The sequence below is a fragment of the Schistocerca piceifrons genome, chromosome 2, assembly GCF_021461385.2.
Source record: "Schistocerca piceifrons isolate TAMUIC-IGC-003096 chromosome 2, iqSchPice1.1, whole genome shotgun sequence".
In the NCBI taxonomy this organism is placed as follows: Eukaryota; Metazoa; Arthropoda; class Insecta; order Orthoptera; family Acrididae; genus Schistocerca; species Schistocerca piceifrons.
In genome coordinates this window covers 901,677,548-901,703,252 of record NC_060139.1, presented here as the reverse complement: position 1 = coordinate 901,703,252, position 25,705 = coordinate 901,677,548, and the positions used below count along the sequence as shown (strand labels likewise).

Here is a 25,705-nt window from a genome sequence, read left to right as displayed (position 1 = left end):
CTTTTTAGAACATTAGCGTATACATCTGAATACTTCAAATCGAATTATTAAATCAGACTGGTAAGTAACAGAAAGAAAATTATGTTGTGCATTTGTGTTTTGAAAGTGTGTGTCTTGAACGTACGTTGTTGTTGTTGTTGTTGTTGTCTTCAGTCCTGAGACTGGTTTGATGCAGCTCTCCATGCTACTCTATCCTGTGCAAGCTTCTTCATCTCCCAGTACCTACTGCAAACTTAGAACTACTTAAATCTAACTAACCTAAGGACATCACACACATCCATGCCCGAGGCAGGATTCGAACCTGCGACCGTAGCAGTCGCGCTTAGTGTATTCATCTCTTGGTCTCCCTCTACGATTTTTACCCTCCACGCTGCCCTCCAGTACCAAATTGGTGATCCCTTGATGCCTCAGAACATGTCCTACCAACCGATCCCTTCTTCTAGTCAAGTTGTGCCACAAGCTCCTGTTCTCCCCAATTCTATTCAATACCTCCTCATTAGTTATGTGATCTACCCATCTAATCTTCAGCATTCTTCTGTAGCAACTCATTTCGAAAGCTTCTATTCTCTTCTTGTCCAAACTATTCGTCGTCCATGTTTCACTTCCATACATGGTACACTCCATACAAATACTTTCAGAAACGACTTCCTGACACTTAAATCTATACTCGATGTTAACAAATTTCTCTTCTTCAGAAACGCTTTCCTTGCCATTGCCAGTCTACATTTCATATCCTCTCTACGTCGACCATCATCAGTTCTTTTGGTCCCAAATAGCAAAACTCCTTTACTACTTTAAGTGTCTCATTTCCTAATCTAATTCCCTCAGCATCGCCCGACTTAATTCGACTACATTCCATTATCCTCGTTTTGCTTTTGTTAATGTAATGAATTAACTGGGCTGTTGCATGATAATGAATTCATTGAAGTAACAGGTACAAAAGATTTTATCTCCTTAATGCGATTTCATTTACAAAATTTTAATGACTCATCGATTGCGATGAAAACAAATTAAACGATTTCCACTTCTGTAGTAACAAAATGGTAACAAAAAGGTGTCTAGACCCAAGTGCACGACGGTCAGCTGGACTTCGGCGTCCTAGCTGTCAGTTGTACGAGTGCACCACGTCACGGTGGAGAGTGCTTGTACACAGAAATGTTGGGTTTGCGTTTTCTTGATAAAGCTGAAAGTATTAACTTCACTGAAAGAGAGTATCTCCCCGTCCGATCCAATGAGCCCCAGCGCCACGCAAGACACCACAAGGGGTCCACAACACAGGCCTCAACACATTTGGTGGTAGTGAATAGTAAATTGCGAACAACTTCTTCACTCTGTTGCCGACCAAAATTTGGCCACAAAGAATTCAGATTTTCTGTGGGGAATTAGCTACCTTAGACACTAGACCGAGTTCTCCTATATTAATATGTATATCTATCACAGTACAAGAACAAACTAAACCAGTGTATGGGTTTCAATTTTTTCATTCTAGATACTTAAGCTCAAACCTGAGAAACATCCCAGCGTATGTTGGTCATTCCACACTCCTGTATGGATCATGACATAATGACTACCAAAGGAATATAACGTAATTTTCTTAGGAGCTATTGCCTGATAACACCCAGGAGCAAAATTTACTAATTGCTAACTAAAGAAGATATAGCTTTTCAGAACAGAAAACGTATTGCCGTAACGCATAGTTTCCATTCTCGTCGTTCAGTTTCATGCAAAACTGTTGCAGCTGACCGCCTTACATGGGACTTCAGAAAATTTACAGTTCGAACTACCAGTTTCATCACGTGATTCGCGCCAGCGAACTTAGCACAAAGTGCAAATCCCACCTGTCTATCGTTGCAGTTTGTTGCTCTTTCATCGTCAACTAAATCTTAAAATTCTTTCTGCATTGTGTTGTAATGTCGTCCCATGGCAAATCTGCAGTGTCGTCGATAATATTGAGAATTCTCACCCCTCTTTTCTGTCATTCCCGTTCAGTTTCAAATGCTTGTGACTACCTATTTTTGTGCAAATAGCCACACGACCTGTGAATTTGTTTTATCCTACGAAAAAAATAGGGAAGGGTTAAACAGCGTTCATACCATTATTCTGCCGAACTGAAGCTCCGCAATGCTAAATGAAATGTCGCGCTAAACTGAGTACTTCCGAGAAGTAACGAACAAAGCCGAGAAAGGCCGATACTCGGCCCACATGAGGTACGCACTTCGTGTTCCCGTGCAGTTTGGACAACCGCGAGTGAGCCTGATACACATTATTCTACAGCATAGGCGCAAAGTAAGTGTATACCTATAAACCATAGTATTTCCGTTGGGAGACGTTGGGCATCATGTTGTGATTCGCTGTTCCATAGCTCTTCCGCTGCGATATATTTCATTAAAAAATCATGATTAGAGCTCATATGGAGTCTTGCTGACGGTTGTTCTCTCAGGGAAACCATTCGCGACTTGAAGACTTGGAAAGGAGGAAGGGATAACGACAGGGGGTGGACCAATAGCAGTGGTTCAGGAAGCACCCTCTGCCACACATCGTATTGGCTTGTGTAGTATAGGTGTGGATATAGATTTTCCGTATTGTTTGCTAAGGATGATTTTTAGGAAAAATATGCGAAATACTGGCTAACGTTAGTCAACGGGTCGAGTTATCTAAATATGTTAAATTGTGAAAGCAACAACGTCCCATCTGCGTGATATTGACACACTCAGTGTAATAGTACGTGAAAAAGGAACAGGAGCAAGATACTGAGCGTAACGGTCAACGTATTTCTGGGGTACATGGTATATGTATGCCTGCAGATATGTTTCGAAGTGATGTGAGACTATACAGGTCTTTTTTATTTTTTGTCACATATTCCTACAGGAAATATCATTAGTCAAAACTAGAACATAAGTTTTATAATGACATGTCCGAAAATCAACAATACTTGTTGAGATACAGGCTGCTTTAATTGTGACAAGTAATTTTCGTATTCGGCGATGCAGACCACCACAAGAGACGGCATAGTAAACTAGCACAATATGTGTAGGCTACAGCAAATACTCGATCAGTCATGAAAGTGAGACATCAGGATCGTGTCAGTAGGGTATCAGTGTATTGGTTGGAATTGTCGGTGACAAACTCATAGGACCATACATTTTAGCAAACAGATTAACATGTGCTATGCATCGCTGATTTCTGCGCGATTAATTACCAGCGCTATTGGAGAACGTTACCCTAGCACAGACACGACGACTGTGTTTTATGCAAGACAGTGCTCCACCCCATTTTCTAAGAGACGCGGGACGTTTCAAGATTCGATGGCAGGGAAGCCAGACGTTGCAGGGACGTTCGACCAGTGTAAGTGATGCAATCCAGATGGAGCCAGGAGTATTAGAAAGAGTGCGCAATTCACTGTGAAAAAGAGCTGAAAGATATCTCGGGATGCAGCATTGGCTATAGTGTTTGCTGAAGGAAGTGAGAGGACAGATCGGCCCATATCTCAATAGGCACTGATTTATGGACACGTGATTATAATAACTTTTCTTCTAGTTTTGAGTGATACTAAACCCTACAGGAATATGTGACACCACATTTAAACACCCTGTCACATATTCCTACAGGAATTATCATTGGTCAAAACTAGAAGATAAGTTCTATAATGACATGTCCAAAAATGAAAAATACTTGTTCAGTATGTGTAGTCAACTTTTTTCTTGTGACATCAGGTTTGTGGGCTAAAGCAGTCGGCACACGGGATGCGGCAGCTAACGCTGACGTGCGCACAAGCGGGATATCCAATATCGTGAGCTGCAGCACCGTCGGCACAGGGGGCGAGCTGGTTAATGTGATTTTGCGTTCTCAGCCCTCTCCAGTGGCAGTTGTCGGCTTTATTTGGCTGCAAACAGTAAAGTTTGCCCACTAAAATTGACGCGCGTGAAATTACTACATCAGCTCTAGTAAAACGCATATTTCCTCTCTGGACCATATGCTAGTTTTGTTGTTCTGTCTGTGGTACACATAAATGAAAACTTTAGTATCTGCGAACGTTAAAAATGAAAGATACATTCCACTCAGTAAGCTATAAGCTTATAAAACTTCACGAAGTGGAAAAAAAACTCCTAACAGAGACTGTATTTATATTTAAATAACAATAAATATTACTGAAATTATTTCTATTAATTTCAGAGGAAAGTTCCATAAGCTTTTAAAATTGTGAAGGTGAAAAAAAAAAGAGTTGTACACAGCAGGATGCTAAGCCTCTACTGACCTACCCTCCGTTCTATTTCGTGGCATCCAACCAACTACGCCATACTGAAACTCACCAAAATATTACTAACTGACATTTAATTATAACAAATTCTAACAAGAACGACACATTTTCATGAATCTTCAACGATCCATTGCCTTAAAACGGGTTACTATCACAACGCGCGAATTATAACTCGAAAATAACTAAATACAAAAATTCCTCAACCACAAATACGACGTTTCCCGCCAGTTTATTTCAACGCCAGGTGCCAATAATGATTCATTCTCGAGACATTCAGCCGGCCGCGGTGACCGAGCGCCTCTAGGCGCTTCAGTCCGGAACCGCGCAGGTTCGCATCCTGCCTCGGGCATGGATGTGTGTGATGTCCGTAGGTTAATTAGGTTTAAGTAGTTCTAAGTTCTAGGGAACTGATGACCTCAGATGTTAAGTCCCATAGTGCTCAGGGCCATTTTTCGAGGCGTTCAGAAGCAGCATACATTCACAGAGTGTTACGTACAAAATAAAACCCACAGAATATGGGCTTCTGCTGAACACAAGTACTGTACGACATCTCGCTTTCTGCTTGTGACTTAAGCCCTTTTTATACGATGAACGAAGCTGTTCAAGAAAGATTATTGTCTACTGGAGCGCTCCAAGAGTACCAGGCACGAACTAAAAACTCGTATAAGATCTTGTCGCAGGGTGTTTAAATGATAAACGTAGACACAATGTACCACAACTAGCATAACAGTGCCAAATTCGTGGTTTCTCATTAGTTTATCATTAATTATTTATGAAACTTAGAAAGATTAAAAATCTTCCGTGAAAATATTTACGAAAAGTTATCTATACTCACTTTCTCAGAAAGTTCCTTGTGATAACGAAACGATCATAAAGAGAAACAAAACTCAACATACGATAAGTGAACCGGAAAGCAATTTGGCAGACTCAGCACTGAGCAGAGAAGTGACCACAGCAGACAGCTACTTACTCGTGCATGCGCAGTGAGGCTACTAGTACCGAATTTAGAACTAGCCATATTCCTTTATCTCCAGAATTTTCGCTAGTCCCTACTAACGCAATCATAATAGTGAGCCCGTTCACACAACAGACAGCCGCCATTCACGCAACTGGTAGTCAATCGATTACAAGTTCGTTCATCGCGTAAAACGGGCATTAGGCAGCGTTCTTGCTTGCTATTGCCTCTACTACACATGGTACGCTGCCAAAACTTCACAGAACTTTTTTGTGTTTCACGTGACAAAATGATCCCGCAACGTGAAATAAGAGGAAGTGGCGTTACAAAATTTGTAGAGCACGACGTCAACGTTACCTAATCGTCCCGTGTGCCAACGGCGTAATAACCAGACAATCTGTGCTCGCTTTCGGATACCCTCTCGTAGCGAGACAAAAGCGTACCGCTAATCCACTATTAGAGGTAGTTCGTACGTCTTACAGTAGGGAGGCCGTTACTGTCCCGTAGGCAGAATTGCCAACTTTTCCTCCTTCTGAACTAGTGTTTACTTTTAACCCAGAGTAACGGCACATTTTAATCGCACACGCACGCTTGAGTCGTGATGAGAAGCCATGAACTTGGATTTGCGAGGTGGCACGCCGCCCACATCTCGCTAAGGACACCGAAGCTGTGGCAGTCGCGCTCATATGTCGCATAACCGGCGGTGGGCGTGGTGGAGTAAGCTTCAGCAAAGCGGGCAGTGGGGGGAAGGGGGGGGGGGAGGATGCGAGGTGCGGCTCACCCCGGCTGAGCGGTCACAGGCCGCGCGGGCTCTGTGAAGTCCCCAGCGCTGGTACCACGGCAAAGGCATACAAAGTGGTTCAGGAAAAACAACGTTACTGCCGGCGATAAAAGGTGTCGCACGCACAAAAAAGCCAGTGCTTTCCCACACAGTCCGCTGAATGTGAGGCTTCCCAGTTCCCTTCTACTGCCAACGTAGAAAATAACTCTCTGGTAACATGGTACAAAGAAAATCAAGCTTCTGTACACACCCCATCACACGTTACTCCATACAGTGCATGCTGTCGACAAATGTTACAGCTGTTAAGTATTTTCGAATGTTGGCCCTTCTGGACTATTCTTACAGTTTCTAATTGGCTTTAGCGCACAACAACATGGTTACAAGCACTCTGACCTCTTTACGATGAACTGTTCCGTCTGAATTTGTCAAAACAACACTAATCGTCACAAAAATATGACAGTTCTCCAGTTTTAAAATCCAGTACTACGATGTAAGTATTAAAAGCAGTGTCTAGTTGGCCGCTATATAAAAAATAATGTACTCACTCCCAAAATTTTTACGCTGAAACCTTCATATGTATGAATCTGCTCATTGCTCACACAAGTTTGACAGGAATCCTAGGTGAAAGCAATTGCTTATATACCTGTGCGCACTGTATTTAATCTTCCCTTCATGATCGGTAAAAGAGTGATACGTAAGGCTCTGGAGCACATTCAAAGGTTGCTGACCTAATGCTGTGTCTTCACAAGTTGTCAGTCTGGTCAGTCGGCTTCCTTCGGGTACCAGGACTCTATCTTCAGTATATCCGTCATGATCTCCCATGGGTCAAACGCGCATGAAATCATTTGTGTTGCCGTTTCTGTGTACGTCCAATACCCCTATTTGGTATGGGTCCCACACACTGGGGCAATTACGATCGGACCGTTTTGTAACCACCCTTATAGACTGACTGCATTTTGGCAGTGTCCTACCATTCTACCGATTACTGTTAGCTGCTTTAAATGCGACAAAGCCTGCGTGGTCGTTCCATTCCAGCCGGTCTGGGTGGCCGAGCGGTTCTAGGCACTTCAGTCCGGAACCGCACGACTGCTACGGTCGCAGGTTCGCATCATGTCTCGCGCATGGATGTCTGTGATGTTCTTAAGTTAGTTATATTTAAGTAGTTCTAAGTTCTAGGGGACTGATGACCTCACATGTTAAATCCCATAGTGCTCAGAGCCATTTGAACCAGTTTGAACCGTTCCATTTCATATTCTTACAAATTTTTACACACAGTTATAACTACGAGTCGGTTGAAAATTTGAATCATTGATGTTATAGTCATTTTTGAGTTTTGTAAAGTGAAGAGTTTTATTTCTCTGAACACCTGAAACAAATTTTCACCATTTGCTCCGCTCTGAAATGTCATCAAGATCTGATCGAACGTTTACGCAGATTTTTTCAGGCACTGATTCATTCCGGATAACTGTTTCAATTGCAGAACTTCTGAGGCAACTTCTAATACGATCTTCTAGATCATATTTACACAAAATGTACAGCAAGGGTTCCAACATACTTCTCTGGAGCACCCCTGAAGTTGCTTCCGTGTACGTCGATGGGTCTCCAGCCAAGACAACGTGCTTTCGTCCATAACCAGAAATCCTCCAACCAGTCACAAATGCATCTGATACTTCATAAAATCACACTTTCGTTAAAAATCATTGAACGGAACTGAGTCTGGTGCTTTCCGAAAGGAAGGAAACCTACGTCCTCTATATCACCTTGTTCCTTGGCTTTGAAGATCTCATCTGATAAAAGCTTTAGTTGTGTTTCGATTCAGCCGAAATTCTTATATTACTCGGTACTTTGGGCAACGGCCTTACCGTAGTGGATACACCGGTTCCCGTCAGATCACCGAAGTTAAGCGCTGTCGGGCGTGGTCGGCACTTCGATGGTCACTTTTGCTCTGAAGACGGAGTGCTTACGCGGTACTTTATTGTGCATATTGTAATGGTAAAATATATTAGTTACACGTTTTGAAAGCATGGAGAGTCTCCTTGTCTCCAAGTACTAACACATTCTAAGACGGAAAAAGACGCACCACAAAGGAATCTTCCGCATGGGACAGAATTAGGCAGATGTTATGTACATCTACAGACAAACAACATTACAATTTCAGAGAAATTGTATGGTTTATTCAAGGGAAAGAACTTCACAAACTGAGCAAGTCAATAATGCGTTGGTCTACCTCTGGCCCTTTTGCAATCATTTATTCGGCTTGGCATTGATTGACAGAGATGTTGGATGTCATCCTGAAGGATATGGTGCCAAATTCTGTCCATCTGGAGAGTTACATCGTCAAAATTCCGAGGAGGTGGAGCACCCTGCCCGTAGTGCTCCAAAAGTTCTCAGTTGGCGACCTTGCTGACCACGCCATGGTTTGGCAAGCTCGAGGACAAGCAGTAGAAACTCTCGCCGTGTGCGGGCAGGCACTATCTTGCTGAAATGTAAGTCCAAGATAGCTTATCATGGAGGGTAACAACACAAGACGTAGAATATTGTCGGCGTACCGCTGTGCGAGAGAGTTAGTATCCTCCACTAAGTGAGGCGTCTCCATACACGTTCTCTGCTGGAGTTTCATTGAATGGAGTAGAAGTTTCTTTAGTGATGAGTCCCGCTTCGAATTGACACCCGATGATCAACTGAGACGTGTCTGGAGACGGCGCTTTTAATGTCATTTACACATGATAGTTTCTGTCTCATAGCCTTTCTTTAACTTTTACTAATTATTACCGCTTCAGAATTCTTCCACTGCGAAGGGACTCTTCCTTGCAAGATTTCTAGATTTCCGGAAAGCTTTTGACACCGTTCCTCACAAGCGACTTCTAATCAAGCTGCGGGCCTATGGGGTATCGTCTCAGTGCGACTAGATTCGTGATTTACTGTCAGGAAGGTCGCAGTTCGTAGTAATAGACGGCAAATCATCGAGTAAAACTGAAGTGATATCAGATGTTCCCCAGGGAAGCGTCCTGGGACCTCTGCTGTTCCTGATCTATATAAATGACCTGGGTGACAATCTGAGCAGTTCTTAGGTTGTTCGCAGATGATGCTGTAATTTACCGTCTAGTAAGGTCATCCGAAGACCAGTATCAGTTGCAAAGCGATTTAGAAAAGATTGCTGTATGGTGTGGCAGGTGGCAGTTGACGCTAAATAACGAAAAGTGTGAAGTGATCCACATGAGTTCCAAAAGAAATCCGTTGGAATTCGATTACTCGAGAAATAGTACAATTCTCAAGGCTGTCAGTTCAACTAAGTACCTGGGTGTTAAAATTACGAACAACTTCAGTTGGAAACACCACATAGATAATACTGTGGAGAGGCGAGCCAAAGGTTGCGTTTCATTGGAAGGACACTTAGAAGATACAACAAGTCCTCTAAAGAGACAGTTTACACCACACTCGTTCGTCCTCTGTTAGAATATTGCTGCGCGGTGTGGGATTCTTACCAGGTGGGACTGACGGAGGACATCGAAAGGGTGCAAAAAAGGGCAGCTCGTTTTGTATTATCACGTAATAGAGGAGAGAGTGTGGCAGATATGATACGCGAGTTGGGATGGAAGTCATTAAAGCAAAGACGTTTTTCGTCGCGGCGAGATCTATTTACGAAATTTCAGTCACCAACTTTCTCTTCCGAATGCGAAAATATTTTGGTGAGCCCAACCTACATAGGTAGGAATGATCATCAAAATAAAATAAGAGAAATCAGAACTCGAAAAGAAAGGTTTAGGTGTTCGTTTTTCCCGCGCGCAGTTCGGGAGTGGAATGATGGAGAGATAGTATGATTGTGGTTCGATGAACCCTCTGTCAAGCACTTAAATGTGAATTGCAGAGTAATAATGTAGATGTAGATGTAGACACTCATTGTGCAGACCGCATCTAATTGGTCACATAAGGCTTGTATTACTTCGCCAGAGATTCCGTCCGGTACTGGAGATTTTTTCTTTTTCAGTCTTAAAATTATATGCCTAATTTCTTCTTGTGCAAAGGGGTGCACAAGTTTATTGTTCCTGTATTCTTCACTTAACATGTCCCGTAACCAACGCTAATCATCTGTCTCGCCTTCTTCTCCATCGTCAGGAAGTAGTGTTTCCATTAACAGGGCAGCTGACTGTTCCCAACTTTCTGTAACCATCCCATCATTCCTTCTGAGTTCTCGCAGATTATATGGTACACCCAAGGGATCGGTTTCTAAGTTATCCTCCACGAATTGTTTCCATCGTTCCATTTTTGTTTTCCGTATGTTGTTGTTGTTGTTGTGGTCTTCAGTCCTGAGACTGGTTTGATGCAGCTCTCCATGCTACCCTATCCTGTGCAAGCTTCTCCATAACTCTTCCTTAAAACGTTGTTTAAAATACCTGTATCTATGTAACCTTCGGACTCTTTCTTCTTGAGTCATGGTGCTCTAGTATAGCTTCCTAGCTCTTCTTGTTTCGCATCTTAATTTCTGCAGCGTCTCGGTCCAGATGGAAGGCGCTCCTATACAATGACCTCTGCTGATAGGTATCGACGCCTCCTTTGCTCTATGTATAGTCACTGCCAATTCCTGCGCTTTAACATCTACATTATCGTCCAGGGATGGAGTTCCTGGACCCTGAATCACTCTTCTTAGTTCTTCCCGATTGGCGTCCTTGATCTTATTTTTGGGTCTTATGCCCACGTTTTCTGTGTCAACTTGAATTTCCCTTCCAGTCCTATGTATAGTCACTGCCAATTCCTGCGCTTTAACATCTACATTATCGTCCAGGGATGGAGTTCCTGGACCCTGAATCACTCTTCTTAGTTCTTCCCGATTGGCGTCCTTGATCTTATTTTTGGGTCTTATGCCCACGTTTTCTGTGTCAACTTGAATTTCCCTTCCAGTGATGGTATAGCGAATGATATTGTGGTCACTCGATACCATTCCACTCGCAAGCTTCCAGTCTTTCACACGGCGCGCCGCTGCTTGTTTGGAAGTGGCGTCAATATTTGACGTTGTTCCGATATCCCCTTCGTAGGATGGCGGATTGTGATGTGTATTCAATGCCTGTAGATTGAGTTCCATAATGGTTTCGTCTAGTTGTCTTCCACGGTCGTCAGTCAGTTGGCTATGCCACAATATTAACTTCGCATTTGCGTCAATGGAGTACAGAAGAGGCTTAGCTCGTCCTAGGTGTTGTTGTGGTCTTCAGTCCTGAGACTGGTTTGATGCAGCTCTCCATGCTACCCTATCCTGTGCAAGCTTCTCCATAACTCTTCCTTAAAACGTTGTTTAAAATACCTGTATCTATGTAACCTTCGGACTCTTTCTTCTTGAGTCATCGTGCTCTGGTATAGCTTCCTAGCTCTTCTTGTTTCGCATCTTAATTTCTGCAGCGCCTCGGTCCAGATGGAAGGCACTCCTATAGAAGACCTCTGCTGATGATCTGTGAGATGGAATGTTCTTCATACATGGAGATGAAGAGTACTGCTTAAGAGAGAAAGCTGTGACTGCAGAGACAAGGCCTAGCCTTTTAAAAGAAGAAGCCTTCGTGACATTTTCGGCAGTATCAGGTTTACAGCTATTCGTAATGGATATCCAAGGTGGACAGCTTAGCGTGCGGCTCCCACCAGGAACTCAGCATGAACGAATAATCCCACCGGCAATTTACACCTAACAGCTGATGTACAAGCAAGCCGTCCTTCAAAGGCATGTTGGTTAGTATCTTTCCTGAAAGTCACGCGCAAGGCCAAAAAATGCAAGTTGTCGGAAGAGCGTGGTTAAGGTACAGTCTTATTTATTCAAAATGAACCCTGTTAGTAACAGTGACTAATCACTTTTACAATGAATTTACGAAACGGTCTATTGTGTTCCATGGAATGTTACATATTCTACCTCAGTCGTTCAGATTTACACGTTTATCTGTAGAGATGCGTCCATCAAACCTCTAGAGACCCTTGTGTTCAATTTATAAAATTCAAGGACACTTTGGAATTTCGTTCTGCAGCCTCATGACCTTCTTGCTACCGAAAGTACCTATATTACTTGTTGAGGTATTATCGGTATGTGGTTTCTGTTTTCGTCGCTTCCTCTGTCGAAGATCGAGAGAACTTGATTGATTCTCCTTGGATTGATGTTTAGTGCCAGAGAAAGGAAGTTACCAAATTAATACTTTCAGTTAATGCGGAAATTGATACTGGGGTGAATATAGATTTCTCATCTGAATCAATAGGTGACAGTGCTGTTGGCGCCTAATATAGTAATTGCTTCCCACAAAACTGACACTATGCGAATACAACACGCATAAGGGGGAAATAACATCTCTGCAACGACGTAATAACACCTAGCCATCTGTTGCTTTGAATGTAGCTGGTTTATTACTGCCTGGTTTACGAAACGTAGGAGAAACAAAGGTCACTTACGAGTACTACCTCTCACTTCGATCCCACAGATTTTAGAAAGTAAGATGAACATTTCACAGTTTCAGACATTGCATTAGACATCATGCTGAACAGTGATTAAGGATGACAGAATTACTGTGTTCGCTGAGGAACCGAATCAACTGTTGGAAAAAGCTTCGACTGGCCACAAGAGTAAGGGAAGTATCCTTACCCTAAAGCTTGCACATACAGAATTACGAGGGAAATGGAACTGGAGACCGGCTATGACATTACTTCATTAGATGTGTGGCCAAAGCCTGGCTTGCTCTCCCCGGAGCAGCGCCCAACGGAATAGGAGTGTCGTGAGTCAAACACTAATACGATCTAATGCCTAATGTCGCTTCCAGATACTCCTACCATCTCGGAACTTCAAGAGCTGGTGTCCTATAGCGCCCTAACATAAACGCGGCCGCAGGAAGTACGCGGTCGGCACGGAGACTCGTGAGAAATCTGAACGAAATATTAGCTAACCAAATAAGATTCGTCCTTTTCATGCCTATCTCCTGGACAAATAGTGTTCCTCTCTCCTCAACACAATTTCCACGTAGCAGAAGGTGGCACCCTTATTTCCTTCTATAGGGACATCGCGGATGAGTCTGCATTCTGAAGTTGATAGACACAAATAGTATACCGAGCACCCTCGGAGTCGTTTAAGGGCCTCACAGCCGGCCGGAGTGGCCGTGCGGTTCTAGGCGCTACAGTCTGGAACCGAGCGACCGCTCCGGTCGCAGGTTCGAATCCTGCTTCGGGCATGGATGTGTGTGATGTCCTTAGGTTAGTTAGGTTTAATTAGTTCTAAGTTCTAGGCGACTGATGACCTCAGAAGTTAAGTCGCATAGTGGTCAGAGCCATTTGAACCATTTTAAACCAAAGGCCTCACACTACTTCTATTTTTAACGGAAAACTGAAGGGAGATCACTCCGTGAAACGGTCATATTGCCGTGCCCTGGCATGAAAAACAGAGACAAGGTCTTTGAAATGAAGTTAATTAAGAAATTAGTTAATCTCTTAACTGTTTGAAAGTTTGACATTAATTGTACAGTAGCCCTCAAGATGGTTCTGCAGTTCCTCAGGAGCATACTGATATGTCTAGTCGAATTTTAATCCTTTCAGTCGCCACGAAATTAGCCTGCTAATTTAAAGGAGATGTTAATTAAACAACTGATCAAAATTTTAAAATAAATTATCTCTTCCGCATCCATCCTTCAATCACTCCATACAATTGTTAATTTCCATTCAGCTTTCTCAGTACGTCCATCCCGCCTCAGCCGCTCAGACTGTCACGTTTATATGCAGAGACGCGTCTCTGCAACCTCCGGAGGCCCTTGGGCGCAATGTACAAAATTTCAGGGCCCGTAGGAATTTACTTCCGCAGTGTCATTACTTTCTTGATACAAGGCACAGATACGTTAATTTTTTAGTTAGGTCAAGTAACTGGGTATAATTGGATCTTACTAAACATAAGCCGGCCGGTGTGGCCGAGCGGTTCTAGGCGCTTCAGTCAGGAACCGCGCGACCGCTACAGTCGCAGGTTCGAATCCTGCCTCGGGCATGGGTGTGTGTGATGGCCTTAGGTTCGTTAGGTTTAAGTAGTTCCAAGTTCAAGGGGACTGATGACCTCAGATGTTAAGTCCCATAGTGCTCAGAGCCATTTGAACCATTTTTGAACTAAATATAAGGAAAATTATTCTAGATGAGGTAAACTGACAAAATCGTGCCGGTAGTAACTAAAAATAATAATTTCAAAAATGCAGTTCAATATAGATACAAGGAATAATAATTCCTCAGAATTACACTTCCTTATCTAACATAATATTTCAAAACAGTGTACAAGTGAATGTTTTGAGCCAGGTTTTACTGCCCGTTAGGAAATGTATTCTAACGCCTTGTCTGTACGTCTTGTCTCGAGGATCGAAACTGACTCTGAATGTGCTGTTAGCTCACTCTTCTTTCATCTTCTTTCTTTTTATCCTCATTTTCCTTTTACGATGAAGGTGATTTTAGCCCGTTGAACACCTCAAGTTTTATCCCTATATCTTTATTACCACTACGTCTTTAGGTTACGTCCCCTCAGCCCCCCCCCCCTCCCTCAGGCTAACTACTGGCTTTTGGTATAGTTTTTAAGAGTTCCTCCTGCTGTCATAGGTAGTTTCATATATAAGTTTCTTTACTAGCATAAGCAACCGTGTGCGGTTATTTTTATGTTTCATCTCCTATTTAGCTCGTCTCTTGTTCTATTCATTTCATTTTTTGTTATACGTTGATCCACGGTTGGGAATATATGGGCTATTTAGCCCCGACCCATGGATAAACTTTCTCGTATTCGTATGCGCATGCGCATTCAAGTAACTTTCCTTGTCTTGCGCATGTGCATACATAGCGGGTCAGGCTTGTAAGTGAGCGACCGTTTGTAGCTGCAGTTTATGGCGGGTCATGGCCCATCGAACATAGGCCGGTGTGAGGTGGAGCGTACACCATTAAGTAGTGGTTCTGACTTTGTACATATGTACTGTTTGCATTTTCCTTTTCTTTTTCGTTTTTAAATGTATAGCTATGGTGTTCTTTTAATCACTGACAAAAGTCTTCTTAGGCACTTGTGGGTTTCATTGTTGTTCTGAAGAAGGTATAGTTGTTTCTGTTGTTGTGGTCTTCAGTCCTGAGACTGGTTTGATGCAGCTCTCCATGCCACTCTATCCTGTACAAGCTGCTTCATCTCCCAGTACTTACTGCAACATACGAGGGCGGTTCAGAAAGTAACCTCCGATTGGTCACAGTGCGGGTTGTGGGGGGAGTAGCGACGCCATCTGTGCGTTCACGCACTCAACAGGTCAGTCGGCATCAAGCCGTGGTCGAGTGAACGTCATACCTGCGCTAGTTTAGTTTTTGTGGCAGTTTGAAATGTGTGCTGCAATAGAAAACCCCGCCAAATGTGAAGTGCGTGCTGTCATAAGGTTTTTTACAGCCAAAGGATATTCTGCAGCAGCTATTCATCGTGAGCTTTGTGCCGTGTACGGACCAAGAGTTATGAGTGAAGGAGTTGTCCGTGAATGGGTACGTTTATTTAAAAGTGGACGAGAAAACGTTCATGATGAAGAGAGGAGTGGTAGACCATCATTGGTGACTGACGAACTCGTTCAGACAGTTGATGCAAAAGTTCGTGAAAATCGACGTTTCTCAATGTCGGAGTTGTCTACTGGTTTTCCACAGATTTCTAAGACTCTCTTGTACGAGACAGTGACAGCAAGATTGGGTTACCGTAAGTTCTGTGCACGATGGGTGCCCAAAATTCTTACCGACCACCACAAAACTCAAAGAATGGCCTCTGCATTAGACTTTCTGTCACGTTATGAAGACGAAGGAGAACCATTGTTAAACAGAATCGTGACCGGTGACGAAACCTGGATTAAGTACGTGAACCCTGAGACAAAAGAACAATCAAAGATGTGGGCACATTCAAATTCGCCTACCAAACCAAGAAAAGCCTCGCAAGATTTTTCTGCCAGAAAACTGATGGCAACGGTGTTTTGGGATGCCAAAGGGGTGTTGTTGGTTGAATTCATGGAACGTGGTACGACCATTAATCAAGACGTGTACTGTGAAACAATAAAAAAGTTACGACGGGCTATACAGAACAAACGCCGTGGTATGCTGACTTCCGGTATCGTTTTTTTGCACGATAACGCCCGTCCTCACTCTGCTTGCAGAACAACGGCCCTTCTTGAGTCCTTCAAGTGGGACGTTATCAACCATCCACCTTACAGCCCAGACCTGGCGCCAAGTGATTATCACCTCTTCATGCATTTGAAGAAATGGCTCGGGTCACAGCGGTTTGATGACGACGAAGAGCTCAAAGATGCGGTCACAGGCTGGCTCCAGGCACAAGCGGGTGATTTTTATGCAGAAGGAATTTCAAAGCTTGTGAAGAGATACGATAAGTGCCTCAATCGCTATGGAGACTATGTAGAAAAATAGTGTAAAGATGTAGTTGTACGATGTATATATTAAAATATTTGTATTTAACTTGGTGTATTTTTTTTAAATCAACCGGAGGTTACTTTCTGAACGGCCCTCGTACATCATTCTGAATCTACTTAGTGTATTCATCTCTTGGCCTCCCTCTACGATTTTTACCCTCCACGCTGCCCTCCAATGATAAATATGTGATACCTTGATGCCTCAGAACATGTCCTACCAACCGGTCCCTTCTTCTTGTCAAGCTGTACCACAAACTCCTCTTCTCCCCAATTCTATTCAATACCTCCTCATTAGTTATGTGATCTACCCATCTAATCTTCAGCATTCTTCCGTAGCACCACATTTCGAAAGCTTCTATTCTCTTCTTGTCCAGACTATTTATCGTCCATGTTTCACTTCCATACATGGCTGCACTCCGTACAAATACTTTCAGAAACGACTTCCTGACACTTAAATCTGCACTCGATGTTAACAAATTTCTCTTCTTCAGAAACGCTTTCCTTGCCATTGCCAGTCTACAATTTATATCCTCTCTACTTCGACCATCCTCAGTTTTTTGCTCCCCAGATAGCAAAACTCCTTTACTACTTTAAGTGTCTCATTTCCCTAATCTAATTCCCTCAGCATCACCCTTTCAAGACACTGTCCATTCCGTTCAACTGCTCTTCCAAGTCCTTTGCTGTCTCTTGACAGAATTACAATGTCATCGGCGAACCTCAAAGTTTTTATTTCTTGTCCATGGATTTTAATTCCTACTCCAGATTTTTCTTTTGTTTCCTTTACTGCTTGCTCAATATACAGATTGAATAACATCGGGGATAGGCTACAACCCTGTCTCGCTCCCTTCCCAACCACTGCTTCCCTTTTATGCCCCTCGACCCTTATAACTGCCATCTGGTTCCTCTGCAAACTGTAAATAGTCTTTCGCTCCCTGTATTTTACCGCTGCCTCCTTTAGAATTTGAAAGAGAGTATTCCAGTCAACATCGTCAACAGCTTTCTCTAAGTCTACAAATGCTAGAAAGGTAGGTTTGCCTTTCCTTAATCTTTCTTCTGTAGTTGTCTACGCCGAAGCCTTGGTTAACACTTAACACTAGGTGCTTTTTTTGCAATCGAGGCAGGTTTTCAGTTTTTTTAATACTTTAATGGAAGCCTTTGCCATACCGATGTATCTCAGAAGTGACAGCAATCTGGTCACGTTTACTGAGTAGCAGGACGCACACGGGACAGGGTGGCATTCCCTTCAGCGGCCCGGTCTTTGCAGCCGGACTGTTTGGACGGGGCTAACAGGAGACTGCGGACTGCTGCTGCAGCCCGCAGGCCAGCCCCGCCGTGGCTGCGCGCGGCCATTCAGAGGCGGCAGCGGATCGTGACCTCCCGCCATTAGCGAGTCCCGGGCGGCCATTGTGGCCGCTGGCGACTGCCCCGTTGTGAAACAGATACCGCGAGCTGCCAAACAAAGGGCGGCGCCTGCGCGCCTTCTGTGTGTTTTATGCGAAGCCGATGAAACAGGCTTTTGTGGAGTGAGGGCTGGTGTCCGGCAGCCAGTCGATGCCCCAAAAATGAGGTGGAGCGCGGAAGCGGCACTGAAGGCCTGGTGCTAAGCCCGCGCCTCACCTGAGACTCGGGGACGCCCAGCACCGCTCCACCGTCTGCTGCGCCTTGAAGAGCACCCGAGCTAGCCTTCCCCCTTCCTACCCGCCGCCTCGCCGCCCCGACTTCCCGCGCGTCAAGCAGTCAGATGACCTGCCTAGATAAACGTGTCTCCTCTTTTGACAAAAACTTGTACAACATTCTCTCCTCTTGATGCAACAGCTTGGAAAGGTGACGGTATTCTGCTGGGTCCCTGAGCACCTGGGAGTAAAGGAAAATGAGCCCATTGACATAGAAACCGAGAAGGCCCCGTATGAGCGACAAATTTGACACTGTGCTGTTCGCCAATAGGCTGACAACTCGCTGTCGAGCCAGTCTTTCATGCATCAATTGAAGCGAAAGTAGCTAGAAGTGGGGTCAAGCTGCAGCTTGTGTGTATTGAATAGCTGACAACATGGGCACATCACATCCAACTGTACCACGAATCTTACAATAATAGATTGCCTGCGAGAACATTTCGTGTAAGATGTGTGTCGTATTTGTTGAAACCCGCTAGGATAGTCGAGTGCGCTAACGCGCTGCTTCCTGGGCTCGGACCGAGCGAGGTGGCGCAGTGGTTAGCACGCTGGACTCGCATTCGCGAGGACGACGGTTCAATCCCGCGTCCGGCCATCCTGATTTAGGTTTTCCGTGATTTCCCTAAATTGCTCCAGGCAAATGCCGGGATGGTTCCTCTGAAAGGGCACGGCCGACTTTGTTCCCCGTCCTTCCCTAATCCGATCAGACCTATGAGCTCCCTGTTTGGTCTCTTCCCCCAAACAACCCAACCCTGGACTCGGGTAGGCGCGCCGGCCCCGGATCGAATCCGTCCGGCGGATTAACGACTGCGGCCGGTGTGCCGGCCAGCCTGGATGTGATTTTTAGGCGGTTTCCCACATCCTCCTAGGTGAATACCCACGTCCCGCCTCAGTTACACGACTCGCAGACATTTGAAATACGTTCACACTATTTCACAGTTTACACTAGACGCAGACTGCTGGGGTACACTAATTCCGTCCCGGGGGCTACGGGGGGGCGGCAGAAAGGGCATCCGGCCACCCCTTAACTTAACCTTGCCAAATCCGGACTTAACACTGCCGACCCTGCGCACAGTGCGGGATAAAGGCAGTAGCGAAAGAAAGTGTGTCTTATTTGTTGAATATTGAGCAAAAGCACTCGAGATAACGAATTTATTAACAACGTCTCAATACCAGAATGAGATTTTCACTCTGCAGCGGAGTGTGTGCTGATATGAAACTTCCTGGCAGATTAAAACTGTGTGCCGCACCGAGGCTCGAACGCAGGACCTTTGTCTTTCGCGGGCAAGTGGTCTACCAACTGAGCTACCCAATCACGACTCACGCCCCGTCCTCACGGCCTTACTTCTGCCAGTACCTCGTCTCCTACCTTCCAAACTTTACAGAAGCTCTCCTGCGAACCTTTCAGAACTAGCACTGCTCAAAGAAAGGATATTGCGGAGACATGGCTTAGCGTACACTCCGCTGCAGTGTGAAAATCTCATTTTGGAAACATCCCCCTGGCTGTGGCTTAGCCATATTTCCGCAATATCCTTTCTTTGAGGAGTGCTAGTTCTGAAAGGTTCGCAGGAGAGCTTCTGTAAAGTTTGGAAGGTAGGAGACGAGGTACTGAAAGAAGCAAAGCTGTGAGGACGGGACGTGAGTCGTGCTTGGGTAGCTTAGTTGGCAGAGCACTTGCCCGCGAAAGGCAAAGGTCCCGAGTTCGAGTCTCGGCCCGGCACACAGTTTTAATCTGCCAGGAAGTTTCAACGTCTGAGTAGTATTGAAAAATTCAACTGATATTACGCGCCAATTTGTTGCTATGGATAGCTGTATATTCATCAAAACACATCAGAGTTGGAACAGCACTCAAAACAGTGGATGCACGCATAAAGAAACAGAAGTCGGTTTCATGTTGTGGCTTGTGTTTTCTGAGAAACGAAAGCATTGGTTACCTTGTACAGAGTAGTGCAATAACAGGTGAATACTACCCTTGCGTTCTGGATTACATGGATGGAAGAGTGTGTGAGGAAAGGCCTGGACTGTAAATAAAGATAAGTTTGTGTATGTATATTTTTTCAGAATGAACCTTTCAGTCATGTGCTTTGACACCGGAAAAACTAACAGATTCCCAACCGCCCAGCTTGGACGAGGTCTTACTGAGTCGACTCCGTGCGGGTCATAGTCCCCATACACATGACTTTTTTCTCTGGTGTCAAGACAAGATCTTCTCATTGGTGAGACCAGTGGCATACACATTTTAATGCGCCATATCCTAGAGCAGTTAATTTTATTTTCTGACGAGAGGGCAACAACAGATTTAAGTGGACATCTGCCCTCTATTTTAGCGGATGACGAGACGACAGTTTTAAAATTTTGTCAATTGTCCAGGCTCAACCCTAACCTCTTAGGTTGGAGATTTTAGTGTGGTGCAGAGCAGCTTCGCAGTCCTTTATTAGTCCAGTGATCAGCCAGCTGCAATTTCTGCTGTACTGTTTTGCATCATTCATTGTGTTTTCCCTAACTGACCGCTTCAGAATAGACGATTGAATTGGTTTTAATGAGTGCGTGCGCGTGTGTGTGTGTGTGTGTGTGTGTGTGTGTGTGTGTGTGTAAGTGCTGTGTCTTATAAGAATGTGCTGCGGTTCATGTTGAAAGTTTTATGGTTTTCCTTTAACTCTCTCACTCGTCCCAAAGATCTTCGTAAAGGCGCTAAAGACCCTGATGTGCCCCCAAGAACTTACGTCATCATCGTCATCCTCTTGACGTTACGTAGCCTCGACAGTAGCGAGGGAAACGAAAGAACTGCGGGAAGAGCTCCCAAGCCAAGTCAAGCGTCATGCACCCGACCAGGTGACCACGATCGGGACATAGTTCTACTGCACAGGAAAAACAGGGAGAAACGAATGCCAACGTCGATGCGCTACAAGATCGGAAATGCTGTGAAAAAAGAGTGGCGTTTTAGCGTGGATATCGTATCTCGAGAAAAGAAAAGAGGAGTTGTCTGTTGAGGAAATGAGGAAGCTGAAAAAAGAGAGGCAACAGATGTTGTAGAACTGTGTCGAAGAACGCTGATTGCAGGATAGCCAATTATAGTTTCAAATCCCTTTGTAAAAGGACAAAATTGTTATAATCGGATTCTGTATCTAAGTACATAGACTGTACCCTACTATTGAATACACAGCTGCGAATACTTACAAGGGGAGTGCGCCAACTCAGCTGACTATAACTGAATAAAAGTGTCTTACTTAGTCGATGGTCGACAACATGTACAAATTTTAAAAAATGCATAACACTCTGCTGTCTGTAATAATGTTATTTTATTTTCCTATCCCTTTCGGTTGTGAATCATCATCAACGGCAGGATAATTATCACCGATATATCACATGTCATACATGCTTTAAAATGAGTTCTCATAGGAAACCATAATTGCCATGATAATATAAAATCGAAAATTGTAGTTAGATAAAAATATGATGGCACATTGACACAAGAACAAGTGATGTCAACGAATAAAAATAATTTTAAAATATGGATATGTATCTGTTCTACCAAACATTAAGGTCGTTTGTTTAACGAATCCTGTATTTCTGTACAAACCATGTGTGAATGTTAATGAATCTAAAAATTAGAGAAGCACACGTAGCTGAAGGAACAATTCAATGTAATAGATTGTCAGACCGAGTGAGGTGGCTCAGTGGCTAGCACATTGGACTCGCATTCGGGAGGACGACGGTTCAATCCCGCGTCCGGCCATCCTGATTTAGGTTTTCCGTGATTTCCCTAAATCGCTCCAGGCAAATGCCGGGATGGTTCCTTTAAAGGGCACGGCCGACTTTCTTCCCCGTCCTTCCCTAATCCGATGAGACTGATGACCTCGCTGTTTGGTCTCTTCCCCCAAACCAACCAATTGCATTCGGGAGAACGACTGTTCAGTCCGCGTCCGGCCATTCAGATTTAGGTTTCCCGTGATTTCCCTAAATCAAGGCAAATGTCGGGATGGTCCCTTTAAGAGGGAAAGGCCGATTTCTTTCCCTGTTCTTGCACCATCCGAGCTAATACTCCGTCTGTAATGACCCCAATGTCGATGGGACGTTAAACCCAATATTCTTTCCTTCCTTTAACAGACAGTTAGGACCAGCAGCTTCGCAAGATTCGAAAATGAGGTAATACTAGTCAGAAAGCTAAGTAATGCCTTGAAACAATACGTGTGAACATATGGAGTACTTGCACAGCTATATATCCTAGCAGCTGTGTTGTCGTACGTTCTGTCCTTATTCCCCGTACCTGAGTGGTCAGCGCGTCTGCCAATCATGCAGCGTGCCAGGGCTCGATATCTGGCCAGGTCGGAGATTTTCTTCGTTCGGGGGCTGGGTGTTCTGCTGTCCTCCTCATCATCATCATCGACACGTAACTCGCCCAGTGTGGCGTCAGCTGAAAAAACTTGCAGCTCGTTGGACGAACTTCCCTAGGTGGGGACTCCCGGACATCATTTCATGTCGAAGTGTAAATATAGACAACGGTTATGAAATGTATGCACACATCACAAGGGCAATATGTGGAACCTGCTGTCTTATTTCTGTTATATACGCATTGCGGTAGTTCAGTATCAAAAGCCACACTACCTAACACAAAAAGCGAAGCACCCGGAAGGGAGCGAAACTTCACAGCCGAGAGGGTATGTGACGTTATTTCGTTGATTACAATATCGCATAAAATTTACCACTAACTTGGCATAATCACACTTATCAGTATGGCGTTGTATCGTCTCAGTTCTGATGCATGCACTGATCCGATTAAAAAGCTATTGTATCCGCTCCTGAGGTAAGCTGCCCACAAATGGTACTTGATATCCTGGAATACTGACAATGGTATAGAGCTGACTTCCCATGCATGTCCTATAAGGAACAGATCGGGGGATCTTCCTAGCCACGGGAGTACCTCAATATCGTGCAGATAGTTCATAGAGACATGTGCAATGTGTGGACAATTGTCCAATTGAAAAGTGGCACCACGATACTGTCACGTGAGAGAAGACTTATTGGGGCGCAGGGTGTGTGTGATGTACCATTATCCCAACAAAGTCCCCCCCCCCCCCCCCAAACCTCTACCAGCAGTGATCTGAATTCATACTTGATGGCTCCCCACAGCACGACGCTAGCGGTAATATCACTGTGCGTGGAAGAATGGAACCTCTTCCCCGACCGCTGTCATACTCGGTGACGATACTCACCTGAGATAGTGCTGAACTGCGATTCATCGTTGAAGGCAATGTGACGCCATTCATCAGCATCCCATGCTTCCTGGTCGTGGCACCACTTCAAACACAGCCGTTTGTGTCGAGGTGTTAACTGCAGTCTATGGATAGGATAGTTATTCCCTGCTCTGGAAGCTGCTATCTCCGACCAATAGTGCGATATGATACGATACCTCGTTGAGAGTCTATTACTTGATCTCAGATGGCTGGTGCAGATGTGAAGGGGTCACGATGGCGCACAATACGGCGATCCTCCTTTGTCGTGGTCTCACTTGATCGATTGGAAAGTTGACTAGTAGCATGCCTGCCCTCACGTTCCCAGGCTGTCCAACATCAGACCACTGTGGCATTCAAATGTTTCACAAATCTGGGTGTTACTCGATTCGGTTAGCTGATGAAATCGAAAACCAAATGAGGCTCCTTCCAAACTCGTGTCAGATGCTGACAACGCTGTCTCACACGAGTATATGGTCCCTCACACTGAGGACTCGAGTCTGACGCTGCTCACGTCCCTTATACATCGTACCAGGCGTGGCAGGAAATCTAAACGCGATTAACGCCAATACACTATGGTGGCCGTTCTAGTTGTCACGGAGAATTGTAGCTCTAATAATTTACATAACCATCGATGGGATTCCAATTCGGTTTTACAGAGAGTACTCTACTGCACTGGCTCCTTACTTAGCTTGCATTTATCGCGAATCTCTGGCCATCGTTAAGTCCCGAGCGACTGGAAAAAAGCGCAGGTGACGCCTGTATATAAGAAGGGTAGAAAGTCGGATCCTCAAAATTAGAGACCAATATCCTTAACATCGGTTTGTTGCAGAATTCTCGAACATATTCTCAGTTCGAATATAATGAATTTTCTTGATACAGGGAAGTTTCTGTCCATGCATCAGCACGGCTTTAGAAAGCATCGCTCCTGCGAAACGCAACTCGCCCTTTTTTCACATATCTTGCGAACCATGGATGAAGGGTATCAGATGGATGCCACATTCCTTGACTTCCGGAAAGCGTTTGACTCGGTACCCCACTACAGACTCCTAACTAAGGTACGAGCATATAGGATTGGTTCTCAAGTACGTGAGTGGCTCGAAGACTTCTTCAGTAATAGAACCCAGTACGTTGTCCTTGATGGTGAGTGTTCATCGGAGGTGAGGGTATCATCTGGAGTGCCCCAGGGAAGTGTGGTAGGTCCGCTGTTGTTTTCTATCTACATAAATGATCTTTTGGGTAGGGTGGATAGCAATGTGCGGCTGTTTGCTGATGATGCTATGGTGTACGGGAAGGTGTCGTCGTTGAGTGACTATAGGAGGATACAAGATGACTTGGACAGGATTTGTGATTAGTGTAAAGAATGGCAGCTAACTCTAAATATCGATAAGTGTAAATTAATGCAGATGAATAGGAAAAAGAATCCGTAATGTTTGAGTACTCCATTAGTAGTGTTGCGCTTGACACAGTCACGTCGATTAAATATTTGGGCGTAACATTGCAGAGCGATATGAGGTGAGACAAGCACGTAATGGCAGTTATGGGGAAGGCGGATAGTCGTCTTCGGTTCATCGGTAGAACTTTCGGAAGATGTGGTTCATCTGTAAAGGAGACCGCTTATAAAACACTAATACGACCTATTCTTGTGTACTGCTCGAGCGTTTGGGATCCCTATCAGGTCGGATTGAGGGAGGACATAGAAGCAATTCAGAGGCGGGCTGCTAGATTTGTTTCTGGTAGGTTTGATCATCACGCGAGTGTTACGGAAGTGCTTCAGGAACTCGGGTGGGAGTCTCTAGAGGAAAGGAGGCGTTCTTTTAGTGAATCGCTACTGAGGAAATTTAGAGAACCAGCATTTGAGGCTGACTGATGTACAATTTTACTGCCGCCAACTTACATTTCGCGGAAAGACCACAAAGATAAGATTAGGGCTCGTACAGAGGCATATAGGCAGTCATTTTTCCCTCATTCTGTTTGGGAATGGAACAGGGAGAGAAGATGCTAGTTGTGGTACGAGGTACCCTCCGCCACGCACCGTGTGGTGGATTGCGGAGTATGTATGTAGATATAGATGTAGATGGTGTGTACGTGTACGAAGTAGCGCTGACTGCCGACCCTGTCTTCTGGGTCTTCAGATTTTCCGTCAGCCAGTGTATTCACAAGAGAGAAGTAGTATTGGACGGCCTGCCGCTCCCTGTTGCAGGAAGGCGCTGGCGATCCCGCCAGCCGAGTCTGGCGGCTTCTCCAAGTGCCGCGAGTATGCGCTGGACTGGGCGGCGCTCAACCTGTCCACCGTGCAGGCGGCAGACCCCGCCTGGCCCACGCGGCCCTGCTCCAGGGGCTGGGAGTTCGACAGCGACGAGGTGCCCTACTCCACCATCGCCATGGAGGTACGGCTGCT

General features: G+C 44.7%; 1 protein-coding gene across 1 annotated transcript in view; it reads left to right on the top strand.

Moving 5' to 3' along the window:
* Window positions 1-25,705, top strand: part of LOC124775976 (organic cation transporter protein-like) — a 154,347-nt gene that overhangs the window by 42,846 nt on the left and 85,796 nt on the right. The window contains exon 2 of the mRNA XM_047250816.1: window positions 25,508-25,694. Within this exon, the coding sequence (XP_047106772.1) occupies window positions 25,508-25,694 (187 nt within the window). The remainder of the gene's footprint in view (window positions 1-25,507; window positions 25,695-25,705) is intronic.